The 23,993-nt window shown below is 34.8% G+C and overlaps 1 protein-coding gene across 7 annotated transcripts in view; it reads right to left on the bottom strand.

Annotated features, from left to right (window-relative positions):
• CACNA2D1 (calcium voltage-gated channel auxiliary subunit alpha2delta 1) overlaps positions 1–23,993 on the bottom strand; it is a 498,706-nt gene that overhangs the window by 98,439 nt on the left and 376,274 nt on the right. For all 7 annotated transcript variants that reach the window (XM_073009174.1, XM_073009173.1, XM_007982343.3 and 4 more), the window contains exons 8-10: positions 20,415–20,484; positions 18,274–18,324; positions 14,493–14,592 (exon numbers count right to left, since the gene is read on the bottom strand). In XM_073009174.1, the coding sequence (XP_072865275.1) occupies positions 14,493–14,592; positions 18,274–18,324; positions 20,415–20,484 (221 nt within the window). The remainder of the gene's footprint in view (positions 1–14,492; positions 14,593–18,273; positions 18,325–20,414; positions 20,485–23,993) is intronic.

Genomic DNA, 23,993 nt, shown 5'->3' with positions numbered 1-23,993 from the left:
AAGGAAAATGACCAGAGGCTGTGCGCTCCAACATTTTGGCTATGCTTGTTTTATGTACTTATTCCTATATTTTAAAAACTTTCAAAATTTATTTTGATTTTCATATTTTTCATAGTAAGTTTGGATTATAAGAGATTATATGAAAATGATTATTCTAAAATCCAGATAAAATAGCTGATAATATTTATCCTTACAGATGTGGATATATTCCCAGTTAAGAGTTATTTCTGGAAAACTGATGAGAAATAAGATTTATAAAGTTGCTGTTTAGAATTCAATGTCTGGGTGAAATGTTGTAACTGCAGTCAGGACTTTGGTTCATTTGTTACTGCAACTTAGCTGCATTTTTGGATGTTTAATATGTCTTTGAATTTCAGAAGTCAATAAATGAATAGAAAAGTCCAGATGAATAGAAAAAAAAAAATGCTTGCTGGGTTATCTGTTACCAAATTACTTTCCAAAAACTTTGTTCCAATTTAAAGTATATGTGTGCTAGCATCATTGTAGCCCCATAAACACCTCCCATCTTTTATTTGCTAAGTTGTAAATAAAAATATTTCAATATTTTAACTATTTGAATTTGATTGCTAGCAAAATGATCCTTTTTCTCAAATAATTTTTGTGTAGTTCTGTTTTTCCAGATTGTTGCTTACTATCTAATCTAAACCTGTGAGCCTATTCCTTTATTATTTCTTAAAAGAGTTTTCTACTTAGAAAATCAACCATCTATCAGTCAGGAAATTATTCATCTGTAACCTTACTAATGTTTCATGGATTTTGGTATATAGTCACGGTGGAATTTATTTTCCCCAATACTATGAGGTGATAACAAAATTAGGCAATTTGTTTTTACAAGTAACGAACTTTCCCTTTTACGAACAAATCCATTCATGATCCATTCCTTATAACAAATTAAGATTTGTGGATATATTTCTGTAATTTCTTAGTTCTTTGTCCCTCTGTTATTTCACGAGCTTACTTTTTAATATGAATAATTTTTAAAAGTATTAGCTAACATGTATTGAGAATCACCTGTGGCCAGGCTACACACTTGATCCCTCCATTAAGTTAACTTTCAACAAGCTACAGTTTTAGTTTTAATAGGCTTCCCAGTATATAGTTGAGGAAATGAGGTTTATAATGTTAAACAAAGTGTTCAGAGTCAAACAGCAACCAAGACTCAGAGCTCAACCCCAAGTGCAAACTCCCTGATGCACTTTTCTCTAAGGTCTTTAGTCATTTCCAATTACAGTTTAATAACAGAGGAGAAAGTTGCCACATCGTGTCATGTGATATTTTTTTTTTTTACAACTCTCTTCCTATTGCAATAACCTTAGAAATTTTCGTCAAATTAAAATTGCTTCTATGAGTAAATCAGAAAAACTGCCATCTTCACATGGGTATCCTTTTCATTCCAGGAAAAATTATTCATTCATTCCAAATTTCAAATCTTTTACATATATCTCTCACATTCTTTTCTCTATCTTCAATACAGGTCCTAAATACATTACTAAAAGTACTGCTAGTTAATTCACGATTTTTGCTAATGTTGTGAATGTGATTTTAATTTCTGTTATTAATCCCTGTGCAGGGAAAACTAGAAGGTATGGTCACCCTCTCACAGTCACAGACATAAATCTTCACTAATGACACTCGTGGAGTTGGCCACTCCACTCTTTAAGTTGACAGTGCTGTTCCCAACAGTGGCTGCTGGTTTGCGGTTTCCTTGGTCCATTGTATAAAAACAGAAACATATTGAGAATGAATTATCTCTTCTTTAATCAATTTAGGAAAACCAAGTCTAGTCCAGGCCTTGCCTTTAATAAGCATCACAGCCAAAACTGATTCAATTATCTCCTCTAAGCTGCAGATTGCTCCTTTCTGAAATAAAGGGTTTTTCTAGATCAGGTGGAAAGTCCTTCAAATTCTAAAATCATATAATTTACATCAGATAGTTTAAGAATCAGGAAAAAAATATAAATATGGAATAAATTCTGTATATGTCTAAAAAATGGCATCAGTAGAGAAAATTGAATACAATTATCTATTATAATTATAAAGACATGAATTGTGTTTGCCTATAAATGTAAATCATCATTCATCAAATATTTCAATAAATATTTTCATTTTTAAACAAATATTCCAAACAACTGGAAGCATGATGTAACCTATATTTAGTCCATTTACCTTGTTGAAATCTTGAATAGATTCCTAAATAAGTCCCAATTATCATTTTTCATATATTCTGTTTATATTTTGATAGATAAAATTTTATAATTCTCTAATCATATTCATTGAAAAACATTTGAAGCCATTGGAAGTATGCCATTCTTTTACTTGAAATGTGAACTGAATTTAGCATCCCCCCACATCACTACCTGACATTTCTGTTTTCTCAACCATCTTTTAATCAACTGTGCACTCCTGAGTCCACAGCACTTTTCCAACTGGAAAAATGGGCAGCTTTCTTTCCCACCCCATCACTCTCCAGGTACAATAATCTTATCAGTATTATTTTCATTACAAATGTTTTTTGCATAGCCCTCTAGAAATTTGAATGCCAGCTCCTGAAGACAGAACCTTAATGAAATGATGAAACAATCACATACTCTCTGATCTAGTCCCCTTTACCAACACTGTGATGCAGACATGACCAATATGTACAATATTTTCATGATACCTGAAGCTGAGTACTTGGAAAATTCCCTAGTTGAAAAACAAAATAAAATAACAGTTACAGCATGGTGATGGCTCAGTTTGCTTGAAGAACACAAAAAGAACCGCATACGTAATGAATGTGTTTGCAGAGCAGAGATACTGCAATACTGATTATGTGAGTGAGGATGACTGGCCATATAAAAACACAAAGTTAACTTATCACTGATTGAAACTGTTTATAAAATTCTGACATCCATCTAGTACATTTTTTGTTCAGCACTGTTCTGACTGACAAAAAGGTAGAGTCAATTCAAGAATCACCACTATGTGCCTTGAACTATTCTATGTACAGTAACATTAGTACAAAAAAGACTCTATACTCAAAGAAACATGAATTCTTGGAGAGGTGGGAATACAGAGATATAGAAAATGAACACAGGTAAAATATCAGGTGAAGAGAAATGACAGAAAAAATGAAGTGACATGAAATATTAAATAAACAAAGTAGTTGAATAACCAATATTGGAATGCTGTCTGAGAGACAGTAGTCAGCGAAGTCCTCTCTATCAGGCAGCATCTGAGCAAAGACCTGAGCTGGGGGAAGATCTATGGGATGATCAGGCAGCTACCTAGACCTGGAAGCATCCAGATTCACATAATGCTAAGCAGAAGTAATGTCTCATCTGTACACATCTATAAGACATGCACTAGACAGAAAGGATACATCTGCCTCTCAAGAAAGTTTACTCACATAACCAATGAATTCTTTTAAATGTGAAATTGTACCTGGGATGCAGAAACCGCTGATGACAGTTATCAACTAGGGGTGAAGGAATTATTTTCAATTTAACTCAGTTCCACTGAGACAAATTATATACATCTGGAAAACTTAGAGCATGATTATGATATAAATTAATGACCAAAAGATAGGTAAAGAAGATACCTACCCAAACTACATAGCAGGAGAGATTTCACAAGGACGGAAAACATATTTTAAAATATATTTTAAAGTGTGCAATAAGCATGAATTACTGAACAAAACATTACAAATGTGAATTAGTTGTAGAAAAAAGTAATTGCCAATATTTTTATTTTAATCTTATAAAAGAACTTATACAAATTGTCACTTTACGAAAAATCTCATATATTAACATAAGGTAAAAATATTTTCATGTCTTAGCACATTATTTTTCAAGCTATAATATATACATCAAAATTCTCAAAATGTTTTTTTGTTATTCCTCTAGGAATTTGATGAAACAGATTTTGTTTATTCAACAATTAAGATTGCAGTGTATGCATTTTAGTAATAAGTTCTCATAGAGTCAATTTATATTTGAATTTCTTTTGAATTTTAAGCATACTAAATAATTAAGAACAAATATGATAGTTTAGTTTAATTTAAAGAACTCTGAACAATTCTGCTACATCTATTGCTCAGGCCAGCCCAAGTCACTCTCTTTACCTACACTTAAAATTAAATGAAATTATAATTTAAAAAATTTCATCTAATAAGTACTGACACACATCACATCTTTTCCTAGTCCTTCAAGCTCCATCAAATAAGTCAATAACTTTTATAATTTTAAAAACAATAGTTCAGTTCAGAAAAAAATATTCCCTTTGCCTCACCCTGAATATTACTTTGCTATTTCCTTTTTACATATACAACTAATTTTTAAGTGCCAAAAACTGAGTGTACCATGTAATTAATGGGAAAAAAAATACTTATCATACTTGTCAACACCTTCTTATAAACTCTTTTTATATTTCCAAAGCAATTAAGTTATCTTCTGGCATCTCATTAAAAAAAAAAAGAAAAACCCTAAATAACCTTGATGGCTTTGCCTTGCTATCATAACAACTAAATTTGTCTTTTTCTTCTATCTTTTCTTACTGTCCATAATTTCTTTATGTGTCTTTTAAAGGAAAATACTTTTATAAAGCTCCTATCTTTACCTAAAAAAAAACAAAAACAAAAACAAAAACAAAAACAAAAAAAAACTAGCACAGAACAGGTTAGAATTCTGGTTCTTTTAACAAATTCTCTTAATTCTATTTCTTCCTGTTTTAAGACCTCCCCCATCCCAAAGAAGCAAATGTCTACAAAATAAAAAATATTCAAACATCCATAGTATTATGAATTCTATAAATTACCAAGCTCTTAAAATGGGAGGCAGTGAAAAATATGATTATGTATAACAAGCCCCAGTTAATCATCTGCTGAGTTTGCTAAATGTACCTCTTTAGTATACTGATTTCCTCTTCTCTAATGACATGAAGCCCGCCAGTTACACACACAGCTAACAGTAATGTGATAAAAACGCCTGCACAGGAATCACTCGGGGGACTTTCCAAATGCAGATGCCCTCCTTTGCTCTGGAGTGGAGCTGGAGATGCTGCATTTCTACCCATTGCTTAACAGAGCTCCCAAGCAAGGCTCAGGCTGCTTGGCCACAGGCCCCACTTTGATGGCAAGAGAATAAACTATAGTCTTCTTGTTGACATAAATGAGCAATAGATCAACATAAAGTTTTCCTGAACTCTAGATGGATGACTTTTGATAAGACATGAAATTACTCTCTTAGATTTGTCACAAAACTGTATTGGCATGGCAAATATCTTTTATTTTATTTGAGCTCTGGCAAAAAGAGGGACTGTTTGGTAAGAAACTTTTAGCTTTGGGGGATACAAATTGCTTTTAAGTTCAAATCGTGCAGCAATTTACAATTGTACCTGTATTCATATGCTGAGTAGCGAAGTTCCTTATCTAAAAAACCAACAAAACATGTCCTTGTAGGAATACATTAGGCATATTTTAGAAGGAAATCTGAAATTTAAAGCACATAGGAAATGGAACAATTGAAATCATTTCATCTCTTACTTGCCTACACAGTGCAACTCCATATTTAAACAACCCCCTGCTCTGATATTAGTTGGTGTTAAACATTCAAGTCAGGAACTGTGAAATGTCTGAGATTTTACAGCAGTTGTAAGCTAACAAGTTAGCCTCCTACGGTGTCATAGATAAAAGGCAGAAAAAATACAAGCCCTCTGAGTCAGAGACAAAGAGTTTATTATTTATAGCAACAGCAGGAGCAGAGTAACATCTTTGTTTACACAAGCTGCCCAAACCTCCATTCCCATAGGAAGACAGGAGGACAGGCAGGGGTCACCTGCATAGGTAGTCAGATGGGTTTCCAGCCAGGAGTCCCAAGATGAGGAAGTCCCTGATCTTATACCAGGGCTTCTGACAGCCCACACTCATCCTCCTCTCCAGAGAGACACAATAGTTTAATTACTCTGCAATGAAAATCTCTTTGGGAGAAGGAGAAATCTCTTTACTATCCTGGAATGTAAATACATCTGAGTAAATTGGCTGTTAATGGTTAGACTTAAATGTGAAAGATTCATAGAGAAACGTCTCCCAACAGTTGGTGGAAAAATGTTGGAAGATGACACTAATAACAATAATCATCATAATACATGATTACAATCTATAAGCACTGTACATGTGACATTTCACTTGGTATTCAACATTTTAGCAAGTTAAATTATCCTGTTCATTTTTAAGATAAGGAAACTGACAGAAGCCCTAGGTTACTTGTGTAAGGTCATATAACTAGTAGTTTCCAAAGTTGTACATTATCCCTATGCAGTTCTACCAGTCCATCTAAGAGGCAGGATTGCCTGTGAAGAGTGAGTCAAACCAGATGTGACCTTACTAATACTGTCCATGCAGGTATAATATGTTGGCACGATCATTCCATCCTGTTGCTCTTTATTTGATATAAACCAACATATATCGGCTCCTTGAACCACATACTGTGGAAAGCAAAGACTTTTACAATCTTTAGAATACCATATTCAGAATTATTGTTTGTTTATATAGACAAATAATAAGCACAGACCTGTCTCACACAGAGATCTGGACCCAGAAAATCTGCAAGCTTTTTTAGCAGTTCCATGTAGGGAAAACCTTCCAGCTGGAATAGGGCTCACCTTCCTTTCCAGCCTCCTGTTTAGCTATGGTTCTTCACTTTTCATTTTGTACTTACATTTATAAACTGTCACTTCTAGGACTGTTGCTTAGCGACTAAAATCTGGGCAAAAGATACAACCAATTTTTAAAAAAGTTATCTCCTACAAGCAAGAGCAAAGATATTATAAGGAATTATATTTTGATCATATTTTTTTCTGGTGAAAAATCAAAGACAGTATTTTATAATGACCATGAATTGGAAAAGCTTCCATGAAGAAAACTGAGTCAAAGATCCTTAACATAATCATAACATGTGCATCTAATTCTTTAGTAAGAAATGTGTCGTTTTATTAAAAGACATAAAGATCTTCTTTGGTTGTTAACTTTTAGCACATTGTCTACAATCCATATACATTTTCCCATCATCCTCCACTGGCTTGCAGTATTTTACTCCTAAAATGTCAAACTCCCTCACATTCATAAACAAATTCAAATCGCTGTGTCAACATTTGAAATTTTGCCTGCAAATCAGAACATGCTGTGATTGAATTGCTGCTCGTATCATCTACCACTGACTCCTATCAAAGCAGATAACTGGATTAGTGGGAAAACAGCTACATTATGCTTGCATTTCAGCTTTGCTAACAGCAGGTTTCCTTTCTCCAACAAAGAGTAACCCTGGAGATAGTAGAAACACTCAGAAATGATGCAGCATTAGCTCTGACATCTTATACATGATTTAAGCATGAAAAATTACTGTTATTTTTAAAAAGAATGAAAGAAACCTAGACATATAACCCTGAAAATGAGAGGCTACTTGATTTTTCTGTCTGGTGGCTTCTGGGCATCTTTGGGAAAGTTTTAATATAGATTGCATCCGATGTCTTTGGATGACCCACATTACCTGGGGTATGAAGATAAAGAGGAATGCATGAGGTCTCTAAGGAAAAATTACTGTCAAAGTTACCTATAGAACCACTCCCTGCTTCCTCAGTGCCTATGGAATCTAGAAGTTACAAAAGCTAAAGGTATATTGTTGCTTTCCTGGACTTTCAAACAGCTTTAGAGAGAAAATAAAATACACATGCACATGTGCACGTACGCATACAATCTGACATTATAAATATATTTTGAAGTTTTTTTTCCTGAGAATTTCCATATCATTAAATTATTAAATCTGTATTTAATGAGAAGGGCCTATCTGTTAAAGACAAAAATGTAGTTTTACTTTTTTCTTACCAGAATGTTGCATAAGAATCAATTATCTTTAAATGTATCAGTTTCAGACAGTATATACTCAAAGCAGAGTAACTCATAAGACTGAAAAATTTCTTTAAAATTATGAATTTAATGTAGTTGACACTAAAGATTATATATAATGTGGTTAACACTAAACATTATAAATGCAAAAAAGGCTGTATGAAGTTTGATAAGAGCAAAAGATACACGGTAAAGAAAGTAAATATTCTTGAGGATTTAGCCTCGTAACTTTTTGGTTAAATCTAGAATCATGAATGAAGATGGCTATGCTCCAATTCTTTCTCTTTTCTTGGAAAAATTGCTAAGACTCTTTCTACCTGTTTTCTTATCTGCAATATTAAGAAGAGTAGTATTGTCAACCTCACAGGGTTGCTGTAAAGACTAAACAAATTACCACGAAAAACCCTTAGAACAGTTTCTGCCACATGAACATTGCTTTAAAAAAATTAAATGGCCTGTAATCCCAGCATTTTGGGAGGCCGAGGTGAGTGGATCACAAGGTCAAGAGATCAAGACCATCCTGGCTAACACAGTCAAACCCCGTCTCTACTAAAAATACAAAAAATTAGCCGGGTGTGGTGGTGGGCACCTGTAGTCCCAGCCACTCGGGAGGCTGAGGCAAGAGAATGGCATGGAGCAGGGAGGTGGAGCTTGCAGTGAGCCAAGATGGTGCCACTGCACTCCAGTCTAGGTGACAAAGTGAGACTCCATCTCAAAAAAAAAAAAAAAAAAAAAAAAAATTAAATAATTACCTATCAATTATGATTAAATAGAAGGTTAAAGCACAAGTAAGAAAAATAATGAACACATGTTTAATTTAGATCTTATTTGTACTGATTTTCTGAGGAGCAAATCTATGTCTCAATATAATCAGTTAAATTATTTAGTGAGTTTTCAATCATAAAAATATATTATTTTGAAATAATAAAATTAAACAAAAGTGTACAGTTAACAAAATTTCAGAGTGTAGTTGACAAAAAAAGACCTTTTTATAGTAACTAAGAGCCATAAACAAGTAAATAAGTAACTAAAACTAATTAAGCCTAAGGAAGAACTAGCAGCTGGGACCAGTAACACCAGGAGCCGAAACCAGTAATATGTATCTCCAGAAGCAGAGTGGAAAGTTACCGTGACCTCATCTTCCAAATGTCTTCCTAATTATTTATCTTTTAAGTTCCATGAGTTGTGCATGTTTCAATATTACTTTTCTGTCCTATTTCTGAGATATTAACAGATATATTTCAATAACTTTTAACTTGAGGTACTGAGGTGCATACTTCCAGGTCAAACGTATTCTCAGTTTTTCCTACAAGTAATATATTCTATTTTCCCATATGTTTTTAGCTCACACATTCAAGCCATACCGAATGAGTATACCCAGCTTAGGATTTAACAAAGAGCTGTCAGTGCATCAGTAAAGTCTGTATTAACTTGGTTCACAGGAATCACAAGATCTCCTGCAATTGTGTTTCTTAAGAAATTATTTAACAATTTTCTTCAAATAAATACACATTTAATAACATAATATTTTTAGCAAAATCAATGGCCTTTAAAATTGGCAGGCATTAGGAATCCCAATGCTCATTCTAAGTTCTTTAACTAGGAAATAAATGTTAGTTGCTGAGTAAACGCTGGCAGTATAAAATTCATTCAAAGCTTGCTTAATCGGAAATTATTTTAAAGCATTTTATCGATAGTATTATTCAGTTTCGAATTGAGCTAGATGATATTGATGCCCCATACATTTTTCCATTCATGTCAACCCAACTTTTAACTGCCTGAGATTGCAGGGAGCCCTCTGCTCTTGCACATGGTGGTCTGAGAATGCCCGAGAATTAACATTACTTGGGGACAGTCATCAACTTTATATACTCCAGCACATTTTTCCCTTTGGAAGGGATAGCTCTAATTCATGAAATCTATACTCATTCCCAGAGAAATAAGCTCTGCTCACTCACAATGGAAACTTGTTCGAAGACGAATTATTTATTAATTCTCTGCCTTGTTTTAATTCCCACATGTCTCTAACAGTCTTTCCTAGAGTTACTTTCCAAATAAACCATTTAAACTTGAATCCTTGTCTCAGTGACTGTTCTGGGGAAACTCAATCTAAGCAGATACCACCAGAGTTCTTAGTAAGCAGACCCTCAGAATGGGATTCCAGAATTGAATCATTTCCTAAACATATGGCAACAAAGATCCTATTGGTACCTGGGTGTACAGTCATCACTGAAGTCAGAAAACTCCTCAGATGTTGTGACAACACAATTGCTAAGAATTTCATCTGCAGCGTTCAGAATAAAATACAGATTAATGGGGATGCACCTAGTGTTTGAGAGAGATGGGGTCAATAGTAATCATAAAACAATGAGTTGGCAGGTTGTTGAATTTCACTGAAGAAAATGATAGCCTTATGTCAGCGAACTATCAACTAAGGGCAAAGTAAGAAAGCCAGAAAACCTATGTGGCAACCAATTAAAAGATTCTCATTTCCCATTTTGAGAAGGTCAGTACGTGCTAGAAATTTGGCTCAGAATTTTGTGAGAATCTCAGAATTATAAAATACGCTGCATTCATAACCTTGGCAGCTTTCTGTGCAAAAGTCAGAACATCAATAGGCAAAGAGAGGCACCCTTTGTACTAGGATGAGGACATCTAAGTGGATGCACTTGAGAAGATAAAATTCTGGATTCCTCTATACCCTCTGGATAGGCAAAAGTAACCTGTGACCCTTAGTTAGAGGGTAGTAGCTTCTGTGTTCCTAGAGACCATAAAAGGTGATGCATACTCTCCTCATGATCTGATCATATCTCATCTAATGGCTTTAGGCAACAAAAAGGCCAAGTATCAACATGGCCCACCTTGAAAAGTACAGTCTCTACTCCAGGAAAACAAAAAAGAAGATATTTGACAAAAAGTTTCAGGATCTGCCTAATATGAACCAGAAGATACTGAGATAATATGCCAGGGAATGGATGTTTAGGGATATTGAAGCAAAATACAACTGGTCATCAATATTGTTGTGGAAAATAAGTAACCTATAATTAGAAAACTCATGTACTCCTATACAGTTATAAATGGCATGGCTGGTTGGCCAAAGTCCTAAAAGGATCAAGATTAGAAGATGTTCCTTATACAGAGTTTTGGAGAAGCAACATGAAGATGGACCTATGGAAGCAGGCATGAAGCATAAAGATGTCTTTGCATTAATGTTAGTTAGAGAACATTCATCACAGAAAAGACACTAAACAATTGGGTAGATAAGATGATCTGTCCACTGGAGATCATCAGCTCTGTATGTGACAACTGTACTGCTTGCAAAATAGGCCCATGAATGGAGGAGCTGGATAATAGAGAGGGAGGATATACAGGGGCCTAAAATCATGGGTCTCTTCCATCCAGTTTGATGCCACTGGTAAATAACCAACCCATGAGAATAGTGCGATGCTGAGTCTTCAGTATAGTACTACTTCTTAAACAAAGCAACCAGCATTTTACCCCCTTGGAGAAGGGGTAAAATTTGTTTTTTCTATTATGGATACAAATTCCAGTTATGGGTTCCCTGTTCTTGTTCACAGATAGGGTGTCATTAAGTATCACTAATCCTCAGGTTCACAAATACGGCCTGATTTATCGTGGGATACTGAATAACATCTCAAACTAAGCAACACATGTTATAGTAAAGGGAGTCCAATAATAAGCACATGACCACAGGACTCACAGGGTCTACCATATGTTGCATCACTAGAGGCTGCCAGCCTGATAACATTGGGACAGTCTCCTCTCAAGGTACAACTAAGGTTCCAGCTTACAGATGACGATCTGATTTGGGATGTTGTCTTCAAGATGCAATATGTATTTTGAACCACAGTGCTATGTGCTGAAGCCAGCTTGTAACTGCTAATAAAAAAAAAATGGTTGAAATTTTCATGAAATGTAAAAGCCAGTTAACCTCACATTGGTAGCTTAAAATTGGTCATAGTGGGAATATTTACATCATGAAAATTGGCAAATGCTACATATCAATTTTCTCCTCCACCCCCTGACTTTGCCCCTAAAATGTAGAATGTATGAGTATGAAAACCAAGGGAATGAACTAGGAAAATCCCCTCTTACTATAATTAAAAGTGATCCACTTGGAAAAGGTGTACTTCTTGTCACTGAGACTTCAGGCTCCACTGACATAAATGTTCTGCTTTCCATGTGTGTATGCGTTGGGGTAAATGGGCAGGTAATGCAGTGCTCCTACCAGGGTCCCAGAAAGAATTTAACTAAACCTAAATCTATAGCTACTATCTGAATATGCTGCAATTCTCATGCCAGTAGACGTACAAGAAAAAAAAAAAAAAAAAAAAGTGATGCTACTGGCAGGGTTCCAGTTGACAAGAGGAATATCACCAGGGTTGCTGCTATATAATAGTGAGAGGGAACTCAGGATTCATTCAAGCATATCTGTGGTTGGAGATAACTGTGAATGGACAACTGCAGAAACCACCATTTGAATGGGGACAGAAGCCATGGATTCATAGGGCCCAGAGGTAAGAGTCTGGTTCATCCTAACAGGTAAGCCACCAGCACAGGAGTTGGCCAAGGCTGCAGGGAAATTAGGAAAAGTATTAGAGAAAAGAAAAGATGAGTATGAAGTATATCCTTGGTTCTAACTCTAGAAGCCCACCATCCTGATGTTCCATGTTTGTTTATTTAAAGATTGTGACCAGTCTCCATCTTTAAGAATCACTGACTGGATAGATTGGATCCTGGACCAGGCTTCTAACTACCAGCACCTGCAACTTTTTGTTTCAGTACTCCCTCTTGTGGCCAGTCTGTTTTTCCCACACATAGGGAAGTCGGCTACCTAAAACCTCAGCTCCTTTGGATTTAGAGCAGGTTAACTCTGAAGTGAATATTACGTATGGCTTCCAGAATTCCTCAGAGAATTAAGTTCCTTTAAATTAAAGTAAGATTCTGTCATTGTTTCCTTCCATCCACTGCCTGACTTAAGTAGTAGTGTTTTCTGTGATCACCACCCAAATACACTATTTATATTTGAATCTACAAGTTCAGCTTCTCGAAGTCAGACATTCACCACACTGAATATCTGCTACTTTTATATAAATTTCACCTAGACATGTCAAATCTGCGCTGAATTTAAGACTTTCTCTTTTACTATGCCATAAATAGTATTTTTTTAAAGAACTATCTCCATGGTTTGTTATGAACTATATGTTTATATACAAATAAAGCCAAATAGGTATCTTTCCTGATAATCTTATTTGAGAGATCAAGTATTACATTTTACTTGTTTGTATTCTGTTGGAATACATAGTGAGCTGACACACAGGGTCAGAGAGATTGTAAAATCAGACTTAAATGAATCAGAGATCTTATGCAGTATCAAGTTTTAATAAATAATGTAGAGAATACAGACAAGCTAAGGGACTTCTGAAGGTTCAGATGAAGTAGATAGAGGCCTCACATGAAGGAGGGCTTCCCAGCTCCTCCTTCCTGTGTTGAACACATTCTTCTTGCCCACATGAAGGGAAATCACAAAAAGAGTTTCACAGGGCTCCTTGTACTATAGAATGCTTCCAGTTTATTCCCCAGAGAATTCTATCACCTGTGAGAGAGTTTTGCCAAGAACCTTGCCTCATAGGTATCATGTTTTACCATACCTACTCTTAGGCTGCGATATACCACCAAAAACATTTCAGGGATAAATTCTCTTCCTCTTAGTAAATATCAATCATCTAGTTACTTGGAGTTTCAGGTGAAAAAGGATTAAACAAGGTCTCCTGCCTTCATATTTCTAGTCCCCCTTAGTGAGTAAATCAATTTCAGACCAGCTGCTTTAATTTCTTCCTCCCAAGTCATTTCAGAGACAGATCCATTTTCAATACAAAATAACCTTACCACAAACTCCTCCTCTTCACATCTCTATGAATATATTTACCTCAAATGTAAATATATCCTCCAGAAAATGGCCATGAAATATTTTGCATAAATTCTATGAATTAAAATGAGACGTGGTAACATTTGTTTGTCTTATTTCATTTGCTTCACAGTTCAGTACCTTCTAGCTATGAGTAGGAGGGTCTATGACGGTTCTGAGAAGACTTTAATAACAGCACATTCAAATATCTATTGGTTTTTATGCTAACAAGAAAAACATACTATAAAAACACAATACATTACAGATATGTGTCCAAGGTGAAATGAGGATGATAATGAATAGAAAACTGCCATATAATCATACAGCTAAGTTGCTATTTTCTAGGAGTTTCAATGGTGTCTGTGAGTAAAGGACACCTATTTAAGCTCCTCTGAGTGAAGCAGGATATGTGGAATGCTTCTTTTTTTTACAGTCATTACTTCAATTACTTTACCCAGGGGTAAATTCTTAGAAACTCAAAAAGGATCCTGGCATAGAATTACAAGAGGATCAGTCACTAAGATACGACAGGTCAATAAGATAGTCTTGCGATATATCAGAAATGTCTCAGCCTCTATAAGATAAAAGTATAAAGTACTTAAAGTCAGGAGAAGATAGAAATTCCAAATGTAATTCAGGAAAATGCAGTCATCTTATACTTACTGAAGCTACATTCACGAAATCATCATCTGAGAGGGTTTCTAACATTTCGGAGACAGATGTTCGGATCAGTTTAAGTGTCAATCCACTAACACTTCCACTCCTATAAATAGACAAATGGGTCCATATATGTTATTCATCATTTATTTAATCAAGAACATCACAAGGAAAGATAATGTATGTACTGACGCTAGATCTTTTATATATTATTTAAATAATAATTTTGCCCTTGAAAATCTTGGTTTAAAAAGTCACATTTTTTGATAGAAGTGGAAATTATAAGAAATCCTGCCTTTCTTTCCTCCCAATATCAGTACATGTGCATTTCTAACTGAAATTATCAAAATTACATGTTAAGTGACAATTCAAAAAAAATATGGATACTGATAGTATAGTCAGTCATTCAGGAATGTGTATTAAATACCAGTTCTGTTAGCCAAGTTAGAAGAGAGGAGTAGAGAGATTAATAGACATAGTCATTGCTCCAGGGAGCCCACTGTTTGACTTGATTAAAACAGTAATTATAAATCCACATAACAATTGTGATAACAGATTTGCAAAGAAAATGCCTTGTTCTGCATCCTAAAGTAAACATCTTCTAGAACTTATTCTTCATTTTTCTTTTCTATATATATTCTACAGTACTTGGTGACTTCACCTATGTGCAGGGCTGACTCAACTCTAGGCGACTAACCCCTACTTCTACATTTCTAGCTCCCAACACTTTCCTGGTTTTATCCTTCGAGCTGCCTGCTGAACTGCTACAACTGAATGTCCAAAATGACAAATTACATCCAAACGTATTTTTCATTCCTATTTATGTTCTTGGTACCAAAGAGTCTATGTCTCAGTCATCCAATTTGTTCTTCCCTCTCAACCTTCCTATGCATTCAGGCAAACTCCCTTATTCATTCCATGTAGCAGTGTTCCAAGGCTGTGGTCCCCGCTCCACCCTCACTCCTCTCTGGCTCAGTCTTCATTATATGAAGGTGCTGAGCTAGAGTAATAGCCACTCAACTCAGCAATTAGTCTCCTTCACATGCTAACAGGTGAAAGTTCTGGAAACACATCCTGACCTAATACTTTTAACAGCTCCTAGACACTGACTAAATAGCCAGTAATCTCAATAGCCCTGTATTCCAGTCCTTTCATTTTGGCATTTTCTCTCTCTCCTTCCTGTAACCACCACAGGTTCTCCCTGCCCGCTGCACTAACAAAGAACATGACATTGCAGTAAAGAAAGAGTTTACCTGATGCGGGGCCAGCCATGCCAGACAGGAGATGGTGTTATTACTCAAATCAATCTCATCAAAGGCTCGGAGGGAGGTTAGGAATTTTTCAGACAGTTTGGTGGGCAGGGGGCTAGAATATGAGTGTTACTAATTGGTTGAAGATGAAATCACAGGGGTGTGGAAAATGGCCCACATGTGCCGAGCCCACTTTTGGGTGGGGGGCACAGGACTGGTTGAGTCACAGGTCCCCGTGGGACCATCTGCTAGAAACGCAAAAGCCTCAAAAGATATCTCAAAAGCACCACCTGAGATTCTGTAATAGCGATGTTATTTACAGGAATAATTGGGGAAGTTTGCAAATCTTGTGACGTCCAGAATAATGGCTAGTAATTGTTTAACTACATCTACATCTTAGTAGAATTCAAGTTTCTCTCATCCTTCTAATTTGGTAGCCTTTCATTGGTTTTATAAGGGCAGTTTCATTTTAGGGAAGGGCTATTATCATTTAAACTATAAACTAAATTTCTCCCAAAGTTATCTTGGCCCACACCCAGGAATGAGCAGCCAATCAGCCTGTGAAGCTAGAAACTAGAGTCAACCATGTCAGATTTGTCTCACTATCATAATTTTGCAAAGGCATTTTCAATCCTCTACCTCCTCCGTAAATGTCCCCAGACTTACCTGTGCAGCTTCACTTCTGGCAGTTCTTCCACCTGAAATTCCACTCTCTTTCCTCTGCCCTCCCATGCTTGCGTTTGAAAATAGGACCCATGAGGGATCAATCCCAATTTTATCTCCTTAATGCTTTCCTGACACATTAAATCAAGTTGCTATCTCTTACGAATTCCTTTAGGGCTATGTCATACTTTATATCTATTAATTTCTACAATTATTTTTGTTATTTGTTAAGGTCCAGTTTACCTAATACATTTGGAATATCTTTGAGATCAGGTACTATGTCTTTTTTTTTTTTTTTTTTTTTGAGACAAGCTCTTGCTCTGTTGCCCAGGCTGGAGTGCAGGGCATGAACACGATTCACTGTAGCCCCCATCTCCTGGCCTCAGGCATCCTCCCACTTCAGCCTCCTCAATGTAGCTGGAATTACAGGTGTGTGCCACCATGCCCAGCTTGTTTTTCCTTTGTATTTGTTGTAGAAATGAGATATTGCTTTATTGCTCAAGCTGGTCTCAAACTCCTGGGCTTAAGCCATCCACCTGCCTCAGCCTCCCAAGTGATGGGATCACAGGCATGAGTAACCACATCTGGTCTCAGGAACTATGTCTTAATCATTTTTGTTTCTATGTTACTACACTGTATGTAAGAACACCTCAATACATTTCTGTTGAAATATTTTTAAAAACAGTATTTCAATTTCATATATATTTTCAATTTTAGGATATAAATTTGGCTTCTATTTTGAAATGACATTATTTCTGGACGTTATTATACATCCAATGGGATTATAACATATTGCATTAATATATTGATTTTACTTAAGAAGAAGATCAAGGATTAGCATATAAGATCCATAATTTAATTAAAGTAACACGAGGCTTAAATGCATCTTAACAAAATTAGAATTAACATTTAAATTACATTTGTTGAATTCATTTATCTTCTCTTTTTCAGGCTGGGTTATAAGGGTTTGGACAACTAAATTAAATTGTTTTACTTCAGCTTAAAATGGGGAAAATTCAAATGTTAATACTTGCCTGTGGGATTTAGCTGTCCTCAAATTACTAGATTTTGTTTCTTCCAATGAGACAAAGAATTTTTTTTTTCTCTCAGGGAAAAACATGAGGATTTTTTTCTCTTGGGGAAAAACATGAGTAACCTAAGCATTTTACACTTAGTGTTTAATTCCTTGATTATTGCTCTTTAAAAAAGTAAATCTCCATAGCAGGATATAATCTTTTCAATTTCTGCATCTTCAACCTTATTAGAAAATGTGTACACATGCAAACATACACATGTATCTTGGATTGAAGCACTATAACAAATAAACAGACCAATATTAAAAACTCAAGGAATTCTTTCTTGTATATCACCATTTCACTTTTAGAAGTCCCAGATTTTTTTTTTTTTTTTTTTTTTTTTTTCTGAGACATTATCTCTGCCACCAGGCTGGAATACAGTGGCAGGAATATGGTTCACTGCAGCCTTGATCTCCTGGGCTCAAGTAATCCTCCCACCTTAGCCTCCCAAGTAGCTGGAACTACAGGTGTGAAGCTACCATGCCCAACCAAGTTCCAATATTAACTTATTTAATATATTTCATATTTAATATTATATATAATATTAATATATTTCATATTTAATATTATATATAATATTAATATATTAATACCCATATAGATTCTCTTCATTTTCAATTAAATAATTTGTTTTGTTATTATCCTGATATGAGTTCATTGCCTGAATATAAAAGTCATCATAATTTTTCTTTGTTTCTTTTTTAACCTATCAAACATTTCTTAGTCCCAACCTACTACTGTTATCTACAAATCCTCCCATATTCTCAATATATAAATATGTGGTATTTAACTACTCACACATCCACAAGAATGAGCATGTCTTTAGGAGATGCAGCTCCTTGGATGTACCTGAAACAAATATCATCATAAATGCTTTTCTCTTCCAAAATATCAAACACTGATATTTGTTGAATTGATATTTACTGATCTCTGAGACAAGGTTTTCTCCCCCAAGCAAAGACCCATTTCTATCTAAGCAGACAATGGTTTTCTTTTCATATTCTTCAATGTCAGTTTGATAAAATCAATATTCAATATAACAATAGAGATGTCAGAAGCATAATATTTAACATTTTTTTGATATTTATAACAAAAGATGAAGAATTATATTTTAACTTTGAGAAGAACATTTTTCCTGGGAAAACAATTATCTAAACTCCAATTGTTGACCAATTAAAGGTTTAAAAGTCACTTTAATGAATAATAGATTGTCATATTTTTAAATGTAAAAAATAAGCACAAAAAAACGATAAGTTGTTTAGGAACATTAAAAAGCAGTATCAACAGAAAAGAAATATAAGTGGCCAATAAAGAGATTAAAATTAGGCAATATGTGATGTTATTACCAAGAATTTCAAAGGCTCTCAAACTTTACAGTGTTTAAGAATCACCTGGGGTATCAGTTCAGAATATTAATTTCCAAATTCAACCCTGTGGAATCAGAATCTCAGCATTTTAAAGAGACTCTAGAAGAGATTTACACAGATGGTTCAGTGGTTGTGGAGAGAGATCAACTTGACTGTGTATAACTGACCCAAAAAGCTCACTCACATTGCCTGGCCACCTACTGGAACGGGGCCTGACTTCTCCAACAGGAAGGGCTGCACCTGACCTCAATTTTTTACTCATCCCTGAAGCCATCACTGTAAATGTAACTTCTCAGGAGGTTGCCAGTTAACTTTCCAGTTAGTTTTCAGACAACATACAGCACAATTAGTTCTATGTGTTGAGAAAGCAGTTGGAGTTTATAACCTGCACCCTTGCTTGATAAGAAGGTAAAGTGGCAGAGTTGCAGGTGAATTTTCGTGGACGGCAAACCTGGCTGATGCCTAGTATCTTAGTGCTGGTCAATGGGAAGAGGAGAAGACAGGACATGTCTGCCTCTACTGATTGGTACCCACTTTCTAAGTCTCCTCCAAAACAACCAGTTCCTGAATTCAAACAAGATGATATATTAGTTTTTAGCTCCACTCAACAGCCCTATGGCTTCACAGGAAGAATATGTAAATTAATAATAATTGTCACTATTAAACATTGTTGGTGTTGACATAAATTGCTACTGGGATATTTAAAAGGGCATCTAAAAGCCTCTAAATACATGTCTTTGGAATCAAACTTTATGCTCTTGCAATTTGTCTGAACCCTAGAAAAAAGTCAGAAATAACTTAAATGTCCAATAATAGAAGATTTCGTAAAAAAGTTACCATACAGTCTTCATCCAAATGATGGTATGTGTCTTTTCTCATGCATATGTACTCAAATGTTATTGATATGAAAAGTGTGGGATACAAAGCACTATACTGTATATGTGATCTCATTTCTTAATATTCACACATTAAATACATTTTTAAAAAGCAAATAAGGTACAATTAATCATTTTAAAAAACCCAAAAATAGTTGTTTTCCAGCAAGTCCAATAACAAATTATTGGTATTCTTCCAGCTTTATGTTAGGAGAACAAGTCGCTTCAGTAGTGAGGAACAAATAAAACTTCATTTTGGAAAAAAAATCAAACCTAAGCTATATGAATATAACTAGGGGCAGCTTTTACCTTGGGGCCAATTCTCATTAGTTCACTGCCAGAGGCAGATTATCTCCTACTCTATCTCATCTCTGGTGGAGCTCTACTCCAAGCAAACTGGGATCCCTGCCATAGAAATCTCTACCAGCTAAGAGGTGAAGCACTGAGATTAAATATAAAACTTAAAGCAGTCCATTTGAAATGAATGTGATAAGTGGGTTCAAGTATATTAATTAGCAGTACCCACTTGAACTCATCATTTTCATTTACTTTTACCTATATTTACTGATTTTTAAAAATCAGATCACTTTCAATAAGTAGTTAATATTCATCCTAATAATAAAAAGATTTCGACTTTTTAGCAAATATATATCTTCTTGCCTATATAATCTTTTCATGGCTAGCTAAAAATTCTTACCATGGTCTTCTGCGTACATCATAAAGGTCAATCTTGTTTGGAGTTCTACTATTATCAACCCATGGTGAAGCTAAAAAAAAAAAAAAGATATTAAATCAAAATATTAGACACGCTCTAAAAACAATGAAACTTTTTAAAAAATCACAAAATGCAATAGATACGTAAGTTCACTTATGTACTTCAATGTTCAAATGGGAGGTGTCATTTTTAAGCCCTCATAATATATTGCTTTAACATGGAAAACACCACAGCAGTACAAGAAGGAAACCAATGATAGTCAATTCTCTTTTTACATGTTATTTCAAAAATAAATTTACACATTTTTTTTGGGGTGCTAGCTTAATATGTTTTAGTAGGTGTCCAGAGGTTATAATTTTTTTCTCTCTAACAGAAAACTTATGTGCCACTAATGAAAACTGTGCTTTCAATTATTTTCTCCTTATATTTTCATTCAATGCCATACTCTCTTGGTCTATATAAGACAACTGTTTTTCTTGAGTTTTTATGTAATAGAATTTTACCCAGTCCATGTTAAAATGATAATGAAAAGGTCAGCTGTAATTAACTCCATAGAAAGCTGTTTTCTTTAAATTTATTGTAATGATATGAAGTAATTCAAGCGCAGATTCAACAATCTTGTATGACTTTCACAGCCTTTATCATTTTGCAATAATCAGAAAAAACTTCATCTAATTGTATTGATTTTTAAATGCAATTAATTTAGATCTATTCTAATTAAATTGATACATGCTTTAATTTAAATGCTTTACAAAGCTTTACATGCACGCATACCTTAGACCTAATGAAAAAAATAAATGCTGATGAATTGGATGATAATTTCATGCTAAAGAAGTCCCTGTCTTTGAACATGTTTAAACATATGACTCTTGGTAAATGCCTAATTCATATGACTTATGTTCCCTAATCAATTTCGTTTTTCTGAGGAACTATGGAAATTATGAAGAACTTTACTCAGAGTCATGTTTATTAGCCAACTAAGATAATTTGGCCAATTAGGATATGTCAGAAACTATATACAACTAAACTCTTCCCTGACTGTGAAATTTTTTTCTTATTAGTAGCTATATTAAAAAATGATTTATTCATTTTAAATGACTAATCATATTTACATAAAATAGCAAGTTTAAATACAGCACTCTTCCAACCACCATTGACACAGTCAGTGTAACTGAAATAGTGAGCTTACTGAAATTTGTTCAATTTGCACTTGCAGAAAGTGAGAGTCTGCGATGTAAAATAATCCTTTTTGTGTGTGTGTGTGGTAGTGCTAGAATTAAGTAACAAGCATGCTGATACATACATCAGTTCACTTTTGTTATCCCTCTATAATATCTGACTCTCCAAGATGGGGTCTTAGCAATACCTAAAACTTTATAGAAATTGTATCCTTCTTTCAGTAACATGTTATGCTGATAATACATTTACTGCCGCTCAACTCCAAATGCACCCTTCTACCTTGCCCTATGAAAATGGATCTGAGCCTTTTAAATACTTTTCCTTTATCAGATGGCACATTTTCAAGGCTTGCCTGCAAATGATGCAAAACAGACACTGAGTGAGAAAAAGGATTTTGCTTCCTTGTTTTGGTTTGTTTGCCTCTTGTAGCATGTGCTGCTGTCTGGTGTCTGTCTCCTGCACTGTCTGTATATTCTCTAGAGCTCAGCTCCTACAGTGTTGGAGTTTGCCCAAATTGCCCACTCCTGCAACATGGCCAGCTTCACCAGGCTCAGGCTCTAATTCTGTCACCTGTACTTCTCCAGCCCCACCCCCTGCCCCAGGTATTTTTGTTGAGGAGAGCTTACAAGGAAAGACCTGGAACCTCACAGGGTAAATAAGCAGCAAATCCTATCAGTGTGACATCACAGTGACTTCTCCACCTTGGTGGGCCATGACCATGGCCTCTACAAGGTGTGAACTTCAGCCTGGGAACTGGGGGGTTAGGAGCTCTGCCTTGGGCACGCTACCTCAACCCTAGAGGCAGTTGTTATTAGATATTAGATTACGTAATATTATATCTGATACTCATAAATCATTTAGAGTTGGCTGTACTTCTAGCCAATCCCTTATTACTCCAATTCCCATTGTAGATAATTTTTTATTAAAAAATAGACTTTCCCTGTTCAAGATAGTATATTTTTTCTGTCTCCTGATTGAACCAAGACTGACACAAACGTATGCGGTAGATGAGAGAAGTGATTAGTTACCACTGCCAATATGACAGCAGCAATCCTGAGTTAAAAGTGGTGTGCAATGAATCTGATAAACAACTTAAAGAAATTGGAATTTGAAAGTTATGATTCAATTAGATTTTTGAATTGTTTGTCAATAACATTCATCTAGGATTTCTGTTGTCACTACCATTGCTAATTGAAATTAACTGTGATATATATTAATAGGTTCAATAAAATGTGTATCTTTCTTTAAGGAAAGAAAAAAGTTAAAAGGCTATCATTTACAGTATGAGCCAGGCTATTACATTTTAATATTGTTTATAACCTTCGGTGGTTTATATCTTAAAATATTAATAATCTTCTCTTAGAAGTTTTCTGAGATATTTACTCTTAGGTAGTAGCCCTTGATTAAACCAAATTAAGATATTAATGTTATGGTAAAATTGAACAACATAATTTCTTCTGTGATATTACTCATTCCCTTGTAAAATCCCATCATGTCATTTAAATGGTTCATTCCTCACATACGCTCAGAATTATGAAAGATCAAAGAGTAAAAAGGCTAACACCCATACATTGTAATTCCCTGAAATAATAAGTTTCATAACCATGCACACTGAAAGCTGCATGTTTTTAGAGAGGGAAAGAGAGCTTCCAAAATTCCTGTAAAAAGTGAAATGCTGCTCAGTTTAGATGACTTTTTACTGTTCTAGGAAGATTTGGGGACAGCAGAAGAGAGAACAGAAAATGACAGTTCACAATGTAGACATCTCCTTTTTGAATGTCATCATTAAAGGTGATAACAATGATTTACAGGAATGTTTTCACTAATCAAAAATGAACCATTAGTCTGTCCTTTACTAAATCTACTGGTCTACCATTTACTTCACCTTATACATAGGATGTGTTATGGGTGTTATCAAATTGTTGATTTAAGCAGGTATTTACTTGTACATTAACTCAAAATACTAATATATGTAATAGGAAAATATTCTTGAGAAAGTATGCAGATTTTAGTGACATTTTCTGGTTAATACGGTCTAAAAATAATAGCAAAGTACCCATTTTATTTTTTATTTCAGCTGCTAGGAAAGAATAAAGCAAATAATGATGCACTAAGTACTGATTCTCTTGGTAGAAACATCAAATGACAGCTAATTGCATTTCCCAATTAAAAAGTTCGAGTGTATTTTTTCAATTCTAAAAACTTCACAGTCTTAGTCTCATGATAATTTTAAAAAGTAAATTTCATATACTCAACAATGCCATTAAAAGTCACTCCTGGTTCTTTGCCTAGATCTAATTGGTGGACCATTATTTTCGGTTTGTCTCAATCATCTCCTATAGAGTATTAGTCATGGCTCTGAACTGCAAGCCAAGATAATCA

The sequence above is a fragment of the Chlorocebus sabaeus genome, chromosome 21 (assembly GCF_047675955.1).
Source record: "Chlorocebus sabaeus isolate Y175 chromosome 21, mChlSab1.0.hap1, whole genome shotgun sequence".
Lineage (NCBI taxonomy): Eukaryota > Metazoa > Chordata > Mammalia > Primates > Cercopithecidae > Chlorocebus > Chlorocebus sabaeus.
This window is presented reverse-complemented; position numbering and strand designations above follow the sequence as displayed.